Source organism: Ictalurus furcatus, chromosome 14 (genome assembly GCF_023375685.1).
Source record: "Ictalurus furcatus strain D&B chromosome 14, Billie_1.0, whole genome shotgun sequence".
NCBI lineage: Eukaryota > Metazoa > Chordata > Actinopteri > Siluriformes > Ictaluridae > Ictalurus > Ictalurus furcatus.
In genome coordinates this window covers 25,917,325-25,937,701 of record NC_071268.1, presented here as the reverse complement: position 1 = coordinate 25,937,701, position 20,377 = coordinate 25,917,325, and the positions used below count along the sequence as shown (strand labels likewise).

Sequence of the window (20,377 nt, the reverse complement as noted above, 5' to 3'; positions counted from 1 at the left end):
AGGATGATCAAGCTGTCCAGGTTTTTCTTTATCTCCTTTTAATTACTGAGCCTTACACAAGGGTTTAAGCTGTTACACTGTGTGTGTGCGCACGCGCGGGCGTGTGTGCGTGTGTGTGTGTGTGTGCACTCAGCTCCTCAGTCTCCACCACTGATGGAGGAACATGCAAGGAACAGAGAGCATGCATGAAGGAATCCATGGATACAATGAGGGGGAGAAAACACCCTTTATTTAAATATCTGTAATTTGGATGGAATAATAAATGATGCATTTGTCATAACATCATTTATTACATTACAACTTCATAATTAACTACTACTCCTACTACTAATAATAATGAAAACATCTTTAAATGTTATATATATATATATATATATATATATATATATATATATATATATATATATAAAATCAATAATCCATTTGTTCATCAGTATTATTTTCTCATAATTGAGACATTGCCACACCATTACTCTGTAATCAGTCATCAGTCTTTGGAGCAGACGTGCTTCTTTGTTATAAACATCTCACGCTCGTTTTGAACAACATCCAGTAAAAAATTAGGCACTTTTTTTTTTTCTTTCTTTCTTTTTTTTTTTTTTGCATAAGAACTCACAAATTGAACAGCTGGTAACTGGCGGAGTGGGTTGATGCTGATGGCTTCCTTTGGCTTTCTCAAAAGATGAAAACTGTCTAGTGTTTAACAGTCCAGCTGTCCCTGTCACAGGGTTTCAGCTTCCAGCCGCCGATTCTCTCTCCTCGGGCACTTTTTACCTTTTACGGAAAAGTCTGACATGTTTTGTGACACTGTTCTCTTGGTACTGTCTCCTCTGTAGTTTGAGCACAGACCGTTCAACCTTTAAACAAATCGTTCTACAGTCCGAGGTAACTGGCTTCTCTGGCACACTATTATGGTGATTTTTTTTATCTTATTTTTAGCCGTAGCATATCCAGTATAATCATTTAGTCTTGAGAGTGAATACCTTGTCAGTTTGCAGCGTGGCTCTGTATGGATCTGAGCTTCGGTTTATAAATTCCTACATTGATATACATTCTAAATCTAGTGCCCAGTGTATAATTGTATCCACTGTATAGATAGGCATGCCTCAGACTGCATACTTCACATACTTATAATATTCACACATACTCACAGACGCAGTGCAGTATAGTGCATTAGTAATCCGAACGACGTGCAAGAACCACCGAAGAATAAAGCGTGGAACGCCATAGTGCAAGGTTTTAATGGATGAAAGGTTGCTGAAATTTTATTTCTTTGTCTTTTTTTGTTTTTTTTTTTAAAATGGCCGTCGCATCGACTAAGAACTCCACTACACCCCAGATACAAATTTGTCCCAGCGTCATAGAGCTAACATTGTGGGTTCCTGTGGAGGCTATTCGATTACGCAATTCTGTCATTTGCAGTTAGTGCACAACGTTAGTGTTCGATTTGGGATGTTACTACACATACTGAATAACCAAGCCCGCATTGTGTACAATCTAGGAATGTTGCGCGAGGGCAGGAATTCACGAGTGCCGACTTAAGGCCTCAACTAAATGGCTAAGTGATTCTGAAACTGAACCGTAAAAAAGTGTGGACAACCCTGAGAACTTAGATTCAAGGATTGAGAGTTTTGTTGTCATTCTGAATGGAAATGAAGTTCTGCTAGTGACATCCCAAGCCGATGCCTAAACATTTACGAAATTACAAATGGAGACAATAAATAAATAAATAAATACACACTCCAATGCACATGACAGTAAATAGTATAGTACTAAACATACAATTTTTGCACACACAAGACAGAGATGAGATGAATATCGGTGAATATTGCACTTATGGCCGAATATTGCATGTATTCAGCTTGGGCTGGAGTTTGGCTTTACGCTATATAGCCAGACGCACCACTAACGTCTCTTGGGTTGAAGGAGGAAAAAAGGGAATTTATTTAATTGGATGTTAACTAGGTAGAAAGTGGAGGTGGCCTTTCTCACAAATCTCTCATAACTCCATTTTGAGGGTGTGGTCCCTAATTTCTCCATCTGGGGGTTAATAAAGTATTATTTTATCTTAAGATAAGGGGTAGAGTTTGGATGGTCTTTTTTTTTTTTTTTTTTTTTTAAACCAACTAGCATTAGTAGTCAATTCTGGAGTAAATCATGTTTCCCTTTAGACTTCAGAATAGACTTTCAGACTTAAATGAGATGCCCTCAGGCAGTGGTGGCATAGTGGTTAAGAAGATGTTGGACTACTGATTGGAAGGATGTGAGTTCAACTCCCTGCCCTGCCAAGCTGCCACTACTGTGCCCATGAGCAAGATCCTTACCTCTCAACTGCTCAGTTAATAAAATGTAAGTTGCTCTGGAAAAGGGCGCCATAAATGAGATCAAATTTCTCAAAGTGGTGTTTCAACGTCTATTCCAGGTTTGGAACGAAACAAGTTTCTTTTTCATACATTTCATGTCACATTTTATGCGCGAACACGGCAGCAGCCAATTTAAACGTGCCGTCATGCCTTGTTTCAGTCTTTTCTAGTGTGTTGACTCACCCGCCATTTGTGAGCATTTTTCCAAGTATGCTCCCATGAACCAATAATCAGGACTCAGACTTTCTTAGGGCAATGTACCAGTGAGCAGACCAGCACTGATATCGTTATGGTCTGATGCAGATGATTTTCCCATTCCGAGCACAATCACAAGGTACGCGATGAAATACACCGCAGGCCGCACAGTCTACAAACCAGAATGGGAATCAGCAAACAGGAACGAGGTCATAAACCTGTACAGAATACAGTAGTGTGACATTAATGATGAGGCAGGGCTGGTGACTAGTACAAAGGTGACTGAGAAAACCCAATCAAGTCAAGTGTGGAATGCGACACCCCGCTATAGTCAGATGCAGTTTGGTGATTTTCTTGCTCTGAAGCGGAGGAACTTAAACTCTGAGGTGAGGTGTAAAAGAATTGATCGCTTGGTGAGATGGAAAACACTAAAAATATATGGACCTGTATTAGACCTGCCAAACTTTACGCATTTTGCATAGGAGCTCCGAGTTGTAACATCAGTGTACGCTGGGACATGCTCCAAAATATTCCGAAAGAGCATCACTATTAACTGACACTCTCTCTACGCCCTGTCCCCTTCCCACATCTCACGTCAGTAATCTTTGGGCCCATGTTAGTGGTGCTTGAACGAGACACTGATGCGACACCCTGCTGTAAATTGACAATGTTTTGGGTTCATTGTAAACGGTCAGTGGTTTGGGGGCAGCACGGGTTCGGCAGTTAAGGCTCTGGACTAATGATCAAAAGGTTGTGACGTCAAATCCTGGCTTGCCAAACTACCACTGATGGACCCGTGAAGCAACGATGAAGCAAGGCCCTTCATCTTAATTTGCTCAGCTCATTTGTCAATCGCTTCGGATAAAAGCGTCAGCCCGGTGAGTAAAATGTCCGCGGTTCTAAACGGCATTTCTCCGCGTTTTAAAAACTGGCACGTGGGCCTCATGTTTGAATACTCCATGTAGAGGATGCTCTAAAGGTTTACTCACAACAAATGCAATTTCTCTGCATGACAAAAGACAATGCGATACACACCTGTTTTTGAACACCTGCACGAGGAGATTGATGCTGCTTCATTACAACGATGCTTTTTTTTCCCTTCCTTTTTCTACTACACCTGTAACAGATTAACAGATGAGTTAAATCCCCAGACTGTGCTGAACTGAGAACTGTATCTGCGGTCTTTCATTCAAACTGACGCATTTGGACGTTCTCTCTGACAGTTATAGGTGCTTTATTATCGAAACTTCATTAATTAAAGCCTGGATCTTCAGTCCATTTCTTTAGATTTAGAGCCACAGGATTACCACTCGGATGTTCCCAAACAACTTTAGACCTCGTTACGTGCCAGCACTGAGAATATTCAGACTTGTGTGCTTCCTGCAGGCAGGGATTCAGGACACAGACACTTATGGGCTGTGTACGGGCTTTTGGTATCCCACTGTAGCAAGATTATGACGTCAAGGAGGTTTCTAAATCTGGGCCTACTGCAGTGTGTTTGCCTTTCTTGCCTCAACTCAACCTAATCACTAAGAATCTTGGAAGCAGCGTAGAATATTTATAACTTCTTTATTTTGGTGCTTACTCTGAAGTGATCGTGACTGTGCATGCAAAGCTACGCTTTCCTCTGTAGGGGTCGGAAATAATGGCCACTCTGTGAGCACTTCAGTGTTATTTTTCGAAGCCAACAAGGTATTCAAGCCGCACACTCAGTGTTCCTGGGATAGATTCTACGTCCAGGTCCATCGTAACCCGGAATTAACGACTAAGCATCAAGAAATTCCCCTACACTGACACGAGTGTCTGTTAACCAGCTTAACCTATTATTTTTATTATTATTATTATTATTATTATTAGTTTTACTTTACTTTAGAATACACCGATATGAGATACACATGATACGTTTAACTGCACGTTCCTAACTGCATCGCTCTGCAGCTGTGCTTGCGCACTACTCCAGACTAGCACCGAATTTCTGCCCTTGACACTACAACACGTGACAAATGGCTGTCGTGTCCTGTTCTGCGGAGAGAAATGACCCGTTCTCTCAGCCATCTTTGATCGTGAACGGACCAAAGAATCTTCCGCATATCCTGTCATTCGGGGCTTGTTGCATCTTTGATCTGGTGCATTCAAAGTCTCTCGAATTTTTTCCTTTGAAGATTTAATGTGTTTCTTTATTGAATAATAATAGTATGCCATGTAATGGACTGGACTGGTGGGTATTCCATCCAGGGTATATTCCATCCTCATGGCAAGTGTTCCCGGGAAACTACTTAAATAGACCAAGTATCTTAACATTTACGAATTTGTAATATTTAACCGCTAACTACGTGGTAAATGGTATGCACTTATATAGTGCTTTGGTAGCAGATGGTAGCAGAGCTGCTATGCCAGGCGCTAGCTTGCCATCGGGAGCAACTTGGGGTTCAGTGTCTTGCCCAAGGACACTTCGGCACGTAGAGTCAGGTGGGCCAGGAATCGAAGCGCCGACCCTATAATTAGTGGACAACCCGCTCTACCACCTGAGACACAGCCGCCCCATAAACACTGTTACATTCTTAATTTAGGTTGCCCATTCAGTATGAGCCAAATAAGCGTTCCACTTTTATCAAGTTTCAATAAAAAAAAACAAAAAAAACGTGAATCACGTGATTCAAGTTCTGAAGAACATACAGCACTATATTACGTTAAATCAAGCCATTTTTCAGACTCACATACTTCCAGTTAAACGGTTTCCTACTGGACGATGTGATGTGTTTCGTCCTTCTCAGAGGACGCAGCAAAAATGGCAACATCCTCATCTCGGTCAAAGCTGCATTTGTAATTAACTCTTCTGGGTCTGGAGATATTTTGGACCAACCTTTAAAAATGTTTACCTTGCAGGTGTCCGGTATTTTTTCTTCATCACAGCCTAGCCAATATGGCCTGATAGTTCTTTTCTCACTCAGGCATACTGTATGAACGTGATAATGATAATGAGTCTTTATTGGTCACAGCACACTGAAATCCTTCTCTTCGCATACCCTAGCATGTCAGGAAGCTGGGGTCAGAGCGCAGGGTCAGCCATGATACAGCGCCCCCTGGAGCAGAGAGGGTTAAGGACCTTGCTCAAGGGCCCAACAGTGGCAGCTTGGCAGTGCTGGGGCTTGAACCCCCGACCTTCCGATCAGTAACCCAGAGCATCAACCGCCAAGCCACCACTATCCACAACAACAAATAAAACCCACATTCAAACCTTTCGACATAAGCTCATATTAACTAGAATAACAAAGTCGCAAAACAATGACACAACTTAATGACGCACATGGGTTTGATTGGTGACCCCAGAGAATTTGCATTCACATATCACGCCTGGCTGTTTATTGCTCCGCCCCCTTCTTTGACAGACAGCTGCGGTACTCTTCTGAAAAATTATGAATGCTCAGTGCTTTCCAAAGTTAGTTTCAGGAAGCAGTCCAGAAAAAGCTTAAATGTGTGTCTGTGTGTGATGCCCTGGATGCCTCCAGGGTGTATTCTTGCCTCTCGCCCTATGTTCCCAGGATAGACTCCGGATCCACCTACCACTCAGACTGTGATCAAACCCTTACTGCTGGTTGTATACCTTTATCCTCATCACTTTTACCCTACACGCCCTGCATCCTATCTCTGCAAAGCCTGCACTTGCATATCTGATCTAAAAACCCAGTGCTGTCCCAACTATACTCTGTCCACTCACAACAATCTCTCCGAAAGGATCTAATCATAGAAACATCTTGTTGTTGTTGTTGTTGTTGTTGTAACATTTAGGCTGAACTTAAAGAGCTCTTGTGAAACAATTTAGCAGACTTACTCTGTACAGGGTCTAATTAAAGTATCCACTTTCCTGCTTCTCAAACTCTTGCATGGTGTTAAAAAAACAAAACCCCGGGACTCGGAAAGATGTTGATGACTCATCAAAATGATTCATTTTCTCACTGCGGGCCCGGCCATAAGGTCTCTAGGATTTTTGACTCAGAGTTGAGGGAAAAACTGTCAATTCTCATTGAAGCATCTCAACCATGACTGCAGCTTGAAAGTGTGAACCAGCAGAAAGAGACGAAGAAAATAAAACAAGCATCCTGTGCATCAATCAGAGAGAAGGGTCGTGAGGAAAGGAGGAAGAAGAAGAGGCGTTTTGGAGAAGAAAATCCGAAAACAATCCCAGCTTATTGTATATGTGTGTGTGTGTGTGTGTGTGTGTGTGTGTGTGTGTGTGACTCATATTTCCTTTCCTATACTGGTATATTTGGTATATCCCTATTCTGCTTTATGACTCAGTGTGGATAGACATATGGAACATGAGCTCTTTTTCTCTCTCTACGTCTGAGTCTTACCATATAATTACTTTCTAAAAAGTTTGTTTCCACGTACGTCGTTTCCCGATAAGCCTCGTCCTGCAAAAATCCCTTTAAAGTTCACGTTCAGGAATGTTTCTTGTGGAACCCGTTGAGGATTTCAGGATCGAGTATGTCTGCCTCGACCACAGATGCGTATGCATTCGTATGGAGGTGGCGACATAATATTATGTAATATTTAAATGTGAGTGTAGTCTGGCTTTGCACACTAGAATGGGTTTTGTTTCTAGACAGAGAATTTGAAGACGAGATACGCAGGGAAGACATGACAGCGAAAAGGAGGGGAGCTGTGAAAAGGGAGGCGAGAGAGAGAGAGAGAGAGAGAGAGAGAGAGAGAGACAGCACTACTGGAATTATGTAAAAAAAAAAAAAAAAAAGGTGCGTGGGAGAGAAAAGCAAAGACACAGAAAGGGATGGAAAGTGAGAGAGGGAAGGGGGTGTATGTAGAGGAAAAGGTATATTTATAGATTATTAATGTCCATATGTATATACCCCATCAGCTCTGTATAAATGGGAAATATAAAGAGGTTATAGATGTCGTTATAGATTTAATGATTCAAAACGTTAAGATCTTGAAGATGTTGATAAAAAATGAAAGGTTCAGTTTCATTCAGTGTTAGATTAAGCTAATTAAACACTAAAAGATTCGTTTTTCATAGCCTTTTGGTTTTTTTTACCCAGCTTTACTGAGGGTGCCAATAATTCTGGAGCTAACCCTTTTTTCCCCCTACAGTCCACTGTAGATGTTAACCTATAAGGATTACCATGAAGAAAGAACTCAAGAGCCCTCAAGGGTTCTTGATGTTACCATTTTTCCTACGAGTGTGTGAGTTATGCATTACAATATTTTCATTGACATTTGTCCAAGTATATGAAGGTCTGCTCAATCCTGAGGGCAATCTAGAAGGGAGAAGGGTGAGTGGTATTTGGGGAAACACGATCTGTGTGTGTGTGTGTGTGTGTGTGTGTGCGGGCTATTTTTGGATCTGTTGAATAGCATAAATGCTGTTCATCTCTCCTAGGACTATTTGTCCCGTAAGCAGAATAATTAGCCTCTCTTTCTCTCTTTCTTTCTTTCTCTCTATCTCTCTCTCTCACTCTCTCTCTCTCTCTCTCTCTCTCTCTCTCTCTCTCCGTAGAGCACGCTCGTGCTCGCAGAAAGAGCTTTGCCACAGTGAGGCAGAGAAGCATGGAAACTCCGCCCACTGCCCCTCCCCAGCAATTCCGTCAGTCGGTGAGTACCACTGGCTCTGCCTCTTTTCCTGCATCCTCTCAGTAATGATTTTCTTTCTCTCTCTCTCTCTCTCTCTCTCTGTTAGTTTCTTTATTACCTATAAAATGTATTACATCCAATTAAAGTTTGATAGAGCATCTTAAACAAGGAAGGTAATATAACGTTTATAAGCTGACAAACTGTAGAAGTGGTTAACTGCATTATGTCCAGCGTCTGCTGATATTGGCTGAAATTATGATAATAACTGCCATACATTTACGTTTATAGCATTTAGCAGATATCCATAGTGACTGACAGATGTGTTATCATAGTCTCCATTGAAAAAACATATCTTCACACTAGAACCACTAGTTCAAGGCCTAGAAATACAATAATGCTAAAACCATGCTTGTTAGGTCACAATTACAGAGTTTATAAAATTAAAGTTTTCAGTGGGCCAGGTGGATGAGTATAGAGAGATGAAGAGTCAAGACCAGGTGGATGAGTATAGAAAGATGAAGGGGCAAGACCAGGTGGATGAGTATAGAAAGATGAAGGGGCAAGACCAGGTGGATGAGTATAGACAGATGAAGGGGCAAGACCAGGTGGATGACTATAGATAGATGAGGGGGTGGGGCCACGTGGATGACTATAGATAGATGAAGTGGTGGGGTCAGGTGGATGAGTATAGATAGATTTGGGGGTGGGGCTAGGTGGATGACTATAGATAGATGAAGGGGTGGGGCCAGGTGGATGACTATAGATAGATGAAGGGGTGGGGCCAGGTGGATGAGTATAGATAGATGAGGGGGTGGGGCCAGGTGGATGACTTTAGATAGATTAGGGGTGGGGCCAGGTGGATGACTATAGATAGATGAAGGGGTGGGGCCAGGTGGATGACTATAGATAGATGAAGGGGTGGGGCCAGGTGGATAAGCACAGGTCACAAATCAAGGCCCACTACCTTGTTTCATTTGGCACTGTGAACTTTCAAAATGTAATACTGAAATGGCCCGTAGTACCCATTACTCAACACTTTCACACTGTCTAGAATTCACAGCAGACCCGCAGCATAGCGACTGCCACTTTACAGCACACGTGGGCTTGCACTTCACAGGGCTGAAATTCTGGTTAAAATCAATGCCAATCTGCTGCATTCGATGCAAGTCAGACCTGAGTCTAAAAGGAGACTCAGAAACATGCAGGGTTTTGGCCTTTATTGCGATTCCGTGATTTACTCCACATCCCAAAATGTTTTTCCCAGTGTCGAGAAAATTTGATGCAGCGTGGAGAAACAAAGAACATGGATGTTTAAAGCAGATATAAGTCCGTATGAGTTAAACAGTGTTTCAATATTTACAAAACAGGTATACATTTAAAAAAAAAAAAAAAAACTTTAATCAGTTTAATAATTGTCACCTAGTTTCTGTTAGCTGTCCTTTTTTCCTATTCTATTTCTTCCTATTTTTAAAAAATTTGAGTTTGACACCCCTGCTATGGGAAGACGACAGGGCGGGGCAATGTGCAGAGATCTGAAGGGGCGGGGCTTAGACACAAAGGTCTAGCTGTGAGTAGTGGCTACAAATAAACAAAAATACACACAGAAAATTGGTACACTGTAAACCCGAGATGTGAAATGAGATGTGAACTATAATCTGAAAACGTGACTAGTAATTTGTAACAGTCACGTAGGTAGCGTACAGATGGACGTTATCGATTTGCGAAATTCATTTGTGATCCATTAAACTGTGCTTTAATGCATGATTACTTCAGACAGGAAGTTTATTCTCAAAGCTGGACGCATTCGCGTGTTTCATTTCTAAATGATTTATTGCTGACTTCTTCCTGATCACATGGTTTGCCATGACACACAGCCTCAAGCATCCCAGCTCGGTGTAAATCCACCTTACTCACCTGCTCGAATAAATCCCCGAAGGCCGGAGCGTCTAGAACGCCAGCATGTGTAGCTTCCCGAGTCACGCTCTTAATATGTGAATATGTTTATCAACATTGATCGGGCTTTAACGGAAAGGGAAATCTCAAACTGATGAAATAAATGCTGCGAAATGCACGCTCCGGTTAAATAAACACACTTGAATGAGGTCAGTGAACTCATCTTGCTGAGTTTGTGGGGTTTTGCGTTTGTTTAGCCGGTGTTTTAGGTACGGTAATTATAGCTGACGCTGGCATGACTTTAGATAGAGGCGGCTGGAAATTAGTGGATAGCAGGTGCTTTTAAACATACACAGCCGAACTGCAGTGTTTTCAGATACAGTGAGAGAGAGAGAGAGAGAGAGAGAGAGAGAGAGAGAGAGAGAGAGATGGAGGGAGGGGGTTAGAGTGGGTGTACAATATCTATATAAGTGCTCAAGACAGAGAGAGAGTGAGTGTGTAGGCAGAATCTGAGTATGAGTCACCAAGACAGAAACAGCAGCAGTGATTATTATGTTCATCTCCAGTGCTATCTAGTGGTCATTTATAGAAAAAGAAAGGGGGGGAAAAAAAATACACACACCTCTAGCGTCATATATTCATCCTAAAGTACCACTCCACTCCAACGCCAGCTACCTGACAGCTCAAATCACAGTCTGAGAATACGAGACAAAAAACTCCCCTACAATATAAAAGCAACAAAATCAAAATTAGACTGGCTTTGATCCGTAAAATAAAATGTAAAAAAAAAAAAATTTAGATTAGCAAGTGACAGTATCCGGAATAAAAGCCACGTTTTCTAATGTATTTACTGAGATTATTATAAAACACGTTTAAGATTATTAAGCCACAATAGTAGATATTTTAACTCATTTCAAGCCCACAAAAGATCTGATTCTGTCGGCAGATAATGGCTGTATAAAACTCTAGAAATGTGCTTAATAATCTTATATTTGTCATATTTGTTTTATTCCACTCTGACCTTATTTTTACGGTGTACACATTGATACAAATGCTGTACTTATTTGTTAAAGCGACAGTGTTTTGATCATTAAAGGAGCTTAATAAGGTCTAATAAACAACAATCAAACACTGAGGCCCTGATTTACTAAAGGTGTGATTGTGTGTAAAATCACATGCAGACTCACAACAACCGTGCGAACTGATTCACTAACGGGGTTTACAGAAGGACTGCGGCTTTCGTTTGCCTTGAAGTGCACCTGTTATGGTTTTTCAAATATTTCCTTTCATGTCGTGTGTTCTATACGTAGCTGTTTGTGAAGATAAAAAAATCAAAGCGAACGACAAACGGAGTTATCGACTCCTGAAAGAAGGAACCGATTCTGAACAGCTGAATCGAGTCGTTAGTGATTCCAGACTTTACTTCCTGGACTAACCTACGTAGGTTTGTAACAAAAAGCCCCGCCTCTGGTCTTCATCGGCCGCTCGCTGACAGCGGCAGACCAATCACGACAGACTGGGACGTCTGACCAATCAGAGCAGAGTATGCTCTCTGAAAGGAGGAGTTTAGAATGAATCCTTTAGAACGGATCATTTAACGAGTCGTTTGTGACACTAGGGGGAAAAAGGTAACGCTGCGGTTTAAATTATGAGCACGTTAAAGTGTTTTTTGATCTCGGATGCATGTATGAGACCTTTAAAACAAAATTAGGCACGTTTCAAAACCATAATAGGTGCGCTTTAATGAATGTGCAGTTTGGGACGTTTCTACGTCAAAGTGTCAAATGCGAAGGAAAGTCAATGCAAGTAGATCAATTTAGCACCCACGGTGTGATTTACTAAACCTGAGAGATCTACTGGGACCAGAGATGATTTCACAGAAGGTCAAGTATTCACAGAATAGTCGATTGATACTGTTCAGTATGTTTTACAAATCAGAACATTTATCAGTGAGGATTACACCTCGGTATCTTAAAACGACACAGAAACGTTACTTTCACCACTCCAGAGTTCCCGATTCTATCCTGAGCTCAGGTTACTGTCTGTCACATGCTCTCCCCATGTCTGTCTGGGTTTCCTCAGGATTCTCTGGTTTCCTCCCACCTCCAAAAAGCATGCCGGTATGTAGATGCTAAATTGCCCCCAGGCGTGAATGAGTGTGTGAATGCGTGTGTGTGTGTGTGAAGTTCTTTATCCGATGCCAGTCACAGAACCAGAATTTGGACCCTGCTGTGGCCGATTTCCTCTCGTCTGGGCCCAGGAAGAAGTTCACACCGACAGAAAGCGTAGTATATATGTATACAGAGAGATATAGATACACACAGAAATATTGATAAGGAATGATCAATGCCAACTGGAACAAGTCACAGATCAAATCAAAACATCTATCACTTAGGTTCGAGTGACATAAGAACTTCAAGACGTCTAGTCTGCCAGATAATAAGAGGAGAAGAAGAACCGAGAGAGAGAGAGTGAGAGTGGGGACAAAAGGCGAGGTGATTAAGAACGCTCAAAACAACACATTCCACGAACACAAAACAATTTGTTTCCGGTACATCGTGACACAAACTAGAGATTTTCAGAACTGACACACAGAGATCATGCCTGAAACTTCTCAGCGTTCGCGGTGCCCTTAACGACGACAAATGAATAAACGTTGGTTATACATTCGATATATTCGAAGTGTGGGCGCGCACAGTGGCATAGTGGTTAGCACGTTCGCCTCACACCACGAGGGTCAGGGGTTCGAGACCCTCCGTGGCTCTGTGTGTGCGGAGTTTGCATGTTCTCCCCGTGCTGCGGGGGTTTCCTCCGGGTACTCCGGTTTCCTCCCCCAGTCCAAACACATGCATGGTAGGCTGATTGGCATGTCTAAAGTGTCCGTAGTGTATGAATGGGTGTGTGAGTGTGCCCTGCGATGAATTGGCACCCTGTCCCGCCTTGTGCTCCATGCTCCCTGGGATAGGCTCCAGGTTCCCTGTGAGCCTGAAAAGGATAAGCGGTATAGAAGATGGATGGATGGATGGATGGATATTCGAAGTATGTTCGCACCTCTCATGCCCAAATAGAAACTGTGAATGTGAAAAGGTTTTAATAATTCACACACACACACACCTTCAGAAAAGAAAATACACACTTTACATTTTATTTATCCCAGTGTCTTAATCTGTGTCCTACTGAAAGCACTACGAAGGTTTAGTTTCACTTTGATTCATCTTGCGAGTCTGTTTGAGATGAAATAGCAGATGCAGAAAGTTAATGTACACGTCGCACTTCACGGGAGTCACGCAATTACTCTTTGTAAAATCACCCGAACACTTTTTGCACACAGTGTATCATCTCGCAGTTGCGAGTGAGCTCTCGTTATGTTGGAGGTTAGTAAATCAGGGCCTGAATATTTCCAAACCAGCACCACATCCCTGTGCTCTCCTCTATCAATCACTGACACGGTCGCTAGTAACTTCTACGTGTCAATCAGAAGCTGTAATTCATTCGTACGAATCAGTTAAACTCAGCACTAAGTTTCCATGTTTGTGGAGAAAAGCTGTGTTCGGACAAAATCTCAATGCCTTATCAGGACCGAGTTTTTCCATGCTGCTTCTGGTCAGGGTTTGGAGACGGATGCAAGTGCAGATTAGGTTTAATATCATTCAAACAAAACAGGATCTATAGAACTTGTGGTAAAATCACTAATAATGATAATAATAATAATAATAATAATAATAATAATAATGAGTTTAATTTATATAGCGCCTTTCCAGAGCTCAAGGATGCTTTACAGTAGCGATACAATGATATATCAACAATGAAGTATCATGGACAAGCACAAAATGTGAAAAACAACGAGCAACCAAACACGGAAAAGAAATACACAGGACAGATAGTACAGTCACTGAGGAAATGCATTATAATAGATTAGGACAGATAGTGTTGAAAGAACAGATATGGTTTTAAAAGATAAATTGGATGAATTGGTTGCGAAAGATAAATTTGATGGGGCAGTGGTGGCTGGGCGGGGCAGTGGTGGCTGGGCGGGGCAGTGGTGGCTGGGCGGGGCAGTGGTGGCTGGGCGGGGCAGTGGTGGCTGGGCGGGGCAGTGGTGGCTGGGCGGGGCAGTGGTGGCGTGGCGGTTAAGGCTCTGGGTTACTGATCAGAAGGTCGGGGGTTCAAGCCCCAGCACTGCCAAGCTGCCACTGTTGGGCCCTTGAGCAAGGCCCTTAACCCTTTCTGCTCCAGGGGGCGCTGTATCATGACTGACCCTGTGCTCTGACCCCAACTTCCTAACATGCTGGGGTATGCGAAGAAAAGAATTTCACTGTGCATATGTACATGTGACCAATAAAGACTCATTATAAGTGTGAATCAGGTGCAGGTGGTCATGTGACTATGATGCAGTGGATTGAAATGGCTGCTGGCAACTTTAGTTAAGACACCTCTTCTTAACTTAACTTAAAAAAAATAAAATAAAATAAGACCGAAAGCCCTTTCTTTGGCTTTTAATTAAAAAAACAGTACAACTGCGTGATATTGAAAGTCATAGCCAAAATGTTTTTTAAATCTTACTGTGTGCATTCTACATCCATAAACTGGCACGCCATTACTTTATTTGGTCCAGTAACACCGTTTGCACACCATTTGTTTATTAAATAGAAGAATATGCTTATTTGATATGTACAGAATACCTTATATACTGTATCAGACGGCAGGGTAAAGATAAAGCCGTTTATAGATGTAACTATTATATAACTATTACGTAACTATACTATATCTATTGCCTGACAGATCACTACATCGGCACTTAAATATTGGAATGTTCATTTTTTCACAATGCAAGGTTTTTTTTTTTGGATTTATTGATTTGATTTAATTATATATTTATATATAACAATGCACGAGACCTGGCATCTTGGAGATGCTCTGACCCAGTCATCTAGCCATCACAGTTTGACCAAAGTCACTCAGATCCTTACACGTGGCCATTTATCCTGCTTCGAACAGCTCGACTTCGAGAACTGACTGTTCACTTGCTGTATGATATATCCCTTCCCTGACAGGAGCCACTGTAACGAGATAATCAACGTCATTTACGTCACCCGTTAGTGGTTTTAATGTTATTGCTTTTACCCATCATGAGATTCTTGAGTTTCTTGTGTGACACCTTGGCAACGAAGAGCCTTTTTATAGACCATCAGTTTACTAGCCCAGCTGATATTAACTTGCACAGATAGGAGGTATAATTACTTATGGATTTCAGCTGGTTCCTTACCTTACCTTGCCTTGGAGAACTGCTTTTTCTTAGCGTGTTCAGTACTTTTTTCCCGTGTCATTCCACTGTATTACACAAAACTTTATTTATGGACTTCAATGTTGTGAATTCTTTATATTTCCAGATTTCTTGAGTTAATACCGATGTCTGGTGAAAACTTCATGTGAATAACCTGATTGGAAATATATTTACTGAAAAACAATGTTTACGCAGCCAATACTTATTTCCCCCCCACTGCAGACAGACAGATAGATAGATAGATAGATAGATAGATGGATATTCAGATATACAGATATATAATTCAGTTCTATAGGAAATTTCCGGAATGAAAAAAATGATGTACTAAAGCCAGTGAACCCAGTACCAACATCTGAATCACTTCTAATGCACAAAATGTACAATCCACTCTTCTCTCTTTTAAGTTGTGTTGTGTTGTATCAGTCTGAACTGTGTGTGTGTGTGTGTGTGTGTGTGTGTGTGTGTGTGTGTGTGTGTGCATCAGAGTTTTCTTAGCCGCCGTCTGAAAAGCTCAATTAAGCGAGCCAAGAGCCAGCCCAAACTTGATCGCACCGGAAGCTTCCGCCACATGATTCTCCCACGATTCCGCAGTGCTGACCAGGAAAGGTACGCAACACACACACACACACACACACATACCACTATGAAACATAAGGCATTCACACTGACACTATTGATGGGAAAAAATAATTGCGAATATACATCAAATCTGACTTATGCACAGATTTTGTTTTATTACTGTTGAAAAATGGCAGTAATACCAAACATTTCCAATAAAATAACACACGCATTGTAAGAACAGTACATTAAGCCTGGTTTTGTTTTTGTTTTTTTAAATCAACTCCAGTAGATCTTTATTGCCATCCCAGCCATATACATTTTGCAGTACAGAGTGAGATGAAATAACGTGTCTCCTGGGCCCAAGGTGCAAGGTACTGTACATGTATGATATGATACATGCATAAATAATGGATGATGCAGGCTACAGAAATAAAAAAAAAAATGATGTAAAAAGGATCGTTTTATATTCACATCCTCACCTCAATTGAATTTTATTGTGAGGGGATTTTAGATTTCTAGCCTAATTGACACAGCGGGCTGCGTTGTGCTGGAGCGGACTCGTCTCCTCCGTGACAATCCGTGACATCTGCCTGTCATGTGGCAGAGCCGAGGGTTTTATCTTTAATCTCCTTCGAGACTGTTGAGCTTCGCTACAAAGGATGAATTCCTAGCCATATACCAATAAGGATGAACTTCACGCTGTCATATGGCTCATGCGGCTGTGAGATACGGATTTCCGATACACCATGATCCAGTGAAAACCTGGTTATATAGTCGGCTTTGTGCTCTGAAATGGCTTGAATTAACAGCATTAGTTAGGATCGACCGTCAAACTACTATTTGTCATCTGGATTACGTAATCTGAAAATTCAATCCAAAAAAAATCCAGTATTAGTACAAATACAGCCACGTCTAAAATATAATCACTCTTAAATATACTTATGCTGTATATACTTATCCTGGACACGTTTAAAATATACTTAAATCAGATATCAGTTACTGTTGTTATAGAACACTTGACAAAAAAAAAAAAAAAGAAGCGAATTTAAAGAAAACTTCACCACAGAAATGTTTATGCAACAGCAACACATATTTATCGCTCTTTTTAGGCTTAAATGATGTGGACGTATTTCTGTTATAGGAAATGAATCAACATTGTATGGCCAATCATCTACGACCATTCTGTCCTTAACTCGTAACGTATACATATGGAGCCAAAAATATACTGGAGTGAAACTCAAAAAGTTTAAATGTAAATATTTTTAACTGCTCAAATACAGACATTATTATTAATATTATTGTTGTTGTTGTTGTTGACAAAGCTAGTACCTGGCTTGTTGTTTAGCCAATGTTTAACAACCCTGTTGTGAAACACTGAATCAAGAGCGAATGCTAAGGTGGCATTAACAACAAGAAGCACTAGCAGGCCAATTTACCAGACATTAAAGCTAACTGAAAAGTTGATTAAATAGCTTTAAAAAAAATAATAATAATAAAATAAAAACCATCTGATATCAATAGAGATAATATAGAGGAAAGGGAGGGAAAAAAAATCACATGGGATTTGAGGTTCTTAATAAGTATTTTGACAGTCCAAGTGAAAATGTACGGAGTAAGAAGTTTCTTTGTTTTCGAAAGTACAAAAAAACTCTTCCAAAATAGTACTTAAGTTCTTAAATGATGTACAATCGCTCAAGTATTTTCCAGAGCCCTGTTGATAAATCATGTTTATCACAACTCAATTGTTTGGTCTCTGTTATGAAAGTTTGCAGCCTGAGGCGTTTGGTTCATATTTTGAGTTCAGTGGTGTGAACGTTTTTGGGGGGGTTTTTTAGTCAAGTCAAGTGGGTTTTTATCTTCATTCCGCTATATAGTTTGTATACAGTGGAGCGAGATCCATGGTCATTTCTCCAGGACCATGGTGCAACAGAGGAGACTACATAAAGTGCAAATACACAACAATGTGAGATGAGCAATAAATACAATACATACACAGGACATGGGATGTAAACTGTTTCGTAGTGAAGCAGCAACATTGGCAGAAAAAAAACAATTCCATAATAAAAAGTGCTCTTTCAGACACTAAGAGCTAATAAGACGCACCAACATCGCGCCATAATGGACAAAAGGGGAACCGTTAACTGTTGTATTGTTATGGCTATATTATTAGTCCTTCTTTTACGGTTCTCTTACTGCAGAACACGTCTGATGCAGAGCTTCAAGGAGTCTCATTCCCACGAGTCTTTGCTGTCGCCGAGCAGCGCGGCCGAGGCACTGGACCTCACGCTGGACGAGGACGCCATCATCAAGCCCGTCCACTCCAGCATCCTCGGCCAGGAGTACTGCTTTGAGGTACGCGTGTGCGTGTGTGTGTGTGTATGTGTGACATAAAATATCTATAAAATATACTTATATATTTGTATATACTTACATATTTATATAATAAACGTATACAGTTGCATAAGTATTCGCTCCCCTGGAACACCTGGAACTGAAATGGACTTAACTGAGTCCATTGCTGCGAAATCCTTAAATTAGTTCTGGTGCAGCCATTTAGCATCAGAAGTCAAATAATTAGTTGAATGAAGTCGACCTGTGTGGAATTAAAGTGCCATGCGATGTCAGTATGCTGTACATATACGTACGGCTGTTCCTGGAGTCTGTTAGAGAACATACCTAAACAAACAGCATCGTGAAGACCAAGGAGCTATCAAACCGACTCCAGGACAAAGTTCTGGAAAAGTATCCATCCGGGTTTGGTTAATAAAAATATCCCAAGCTTTGAACATCCCACAGAGCTCCATTAAATGTATTTTCAAAAAGCAGAACGAATATGGCACGACCATGATTCTAGAGGAGGTTGTTCGCCAAGCGTCTGCGATCAGAAAAGTAACCAAGAGGCAAAGTGAATACTTATGCAAGCCACTGTAAACACAGTCTTTTTTACATGTGTGTGTGTGTGTGTGTGTGTGGTCTCTAGGTAACGACAGCCTCAGGCACAAAGTGTTTCGCCTGTCGATCGGCCGCTGAGCGGGACAAGTGGATCGAGAACCTACAGCGAGCTGTTAAACCCAACAAGGTGGGAAACGTGGGTGGCTGGCCCTCAAGCTCTGCAACTGAATCCAACTGTGAAATGTATAGATAAGTGTTATTATTTGTTCTTATGTAATTCTAGTGCTTTATACGTATACGACATATGGTATTAGATTTTCAGTCGAGGGAAAGTGCAATATTTTTGTGGCGTTTAAGCAGTGCTAAATGGGAGGCTATACATTTTCAACAGCTGCCCCTTAGTGCCAGAGCAAATCTAAAGAAATGTTTCCCTCAAATATTCAGCAGTCAGTCTATGGATAGCACAAGCCGAGAGGCACTATGACTAACACGATGCAGATGATCAAATAAACAAATGCCTTAAAATAATATGGCTTAGGAGACAAAATAGTTTTGATTTCATAACCCTGTACTAAACTGTGTAAAGGATTAGGTGACATGCAATTCCTTACTCACAAAGGGCTGGGTCAGGAACTAACATGACTGAATAACGACAACAGTTACCTTCTAATGCTTAAATATTAACGAGCTTATGAGTGTAAATAAGAACGTTTGTTTTTTAGAGGTGCTTCCCCCGATACCTCTTTTGTAGTTGAAGTGGAGAATGCATTATTCTTTGTCCAGCTATCTTGAAACATTCTGTTTCTTTTCTTTAAACAAGCTATGTCGTCAATTCACTAATTAGACCAGAGAAGGTAAATGTAAATAAAAAGATTCTTTTATAAAAGCCTGTGAAAACTCTCCCCTCTCCATTATTAGCCACAACAGAGGATCTGCTACCGAAGCCGTGATGGTTCGTGTTTAGTAAATGCTGAACTACAGCCAGTTTTTTTAATCTGCAGAAATACTTTGCTGGAGGGCTTCCAAATGGTGCAACACAAAAGCATGTGAAGATCGCATATTCAAATGTCGTAGCCACCCGTGATTGGGAGTCCAGGAGAGTCAGTTGGCCATGCGTTTTGGATGGGAGGGATGGTAATACTCTATCGCCTGTCAATCAAAGTGATTCTAACCAATTTATGAGCGTCTGTGAGACCGTGTACAGTATGTAGAAGAGGGCAAGATGGCTCTTTGAGTGTGTTGCGTTGCCATGTGACGCAGCACGAGCGGCAGTTTGAAAAGATGCAATGGCTGGCTCCATGTGTCGAAGAGGAGGATGAGGAGGAGCATATTGACCTGTTTGGTGGCTGAAAGAGGGAGAAAATTTGGGGGTGGTTCCACATGCCCGCTCCTCTACTGTAAAGCAAAATGCTTTATAAAACTAACAACATTAAGTATTTTGCATTCTCTTCAATATAGTTACTGAACGGTACGCTTTAGGATTTGGAAATGTAAATGTATGTAAGAGATAATAAGTAACGAATGCTAAGACGGAAAGAAACTAACTTGGTGAAATTGCTGCTGGAGAAAAATCCCCAGCTGCCTTTCCTGAAGCAAGCAG

The 20,377-nt window shown here is 41.2% G+C and overlaps 1 protein-coding gene across 1 annotated transcript in view; it reads left to right on the top strand.

Moving 5' to 3' along the window:
- The first annotated feature begins 8,018 nt into the window (after positions 1 to 8,018).
- The window catches only part of syngap1a (synaptic Ras GTPase activating protein 1a), a 62,241-nt gene continuing 49,882 nt past the window's right edge, over positions 8,019 to 20,377 (top strand). The window contains exons 1-4 of the mRNA XM_053640871.1: positions 8,019 to 8,168; positions 15,809 to 15,930; positions 18,084 to 18,237; positions 18,866 to 18,964. Of these exons, the coding sequence (XP_053496846.1) occupies positions 8,124 to 8,168; positions 15,809 to 15,930; positions 18,084 to 18,237; positions 18,866 to 18,964 (420 nt within the window). The 5' untranslated portion in view covers positions 8,019 to 8,123. The remainder of the gene's footprint in view (positions 8,169 to 15,808; positions 15,931 to 18,083; positions 18,238 to 18,865; positions 18,965 to 20,377) is intronic.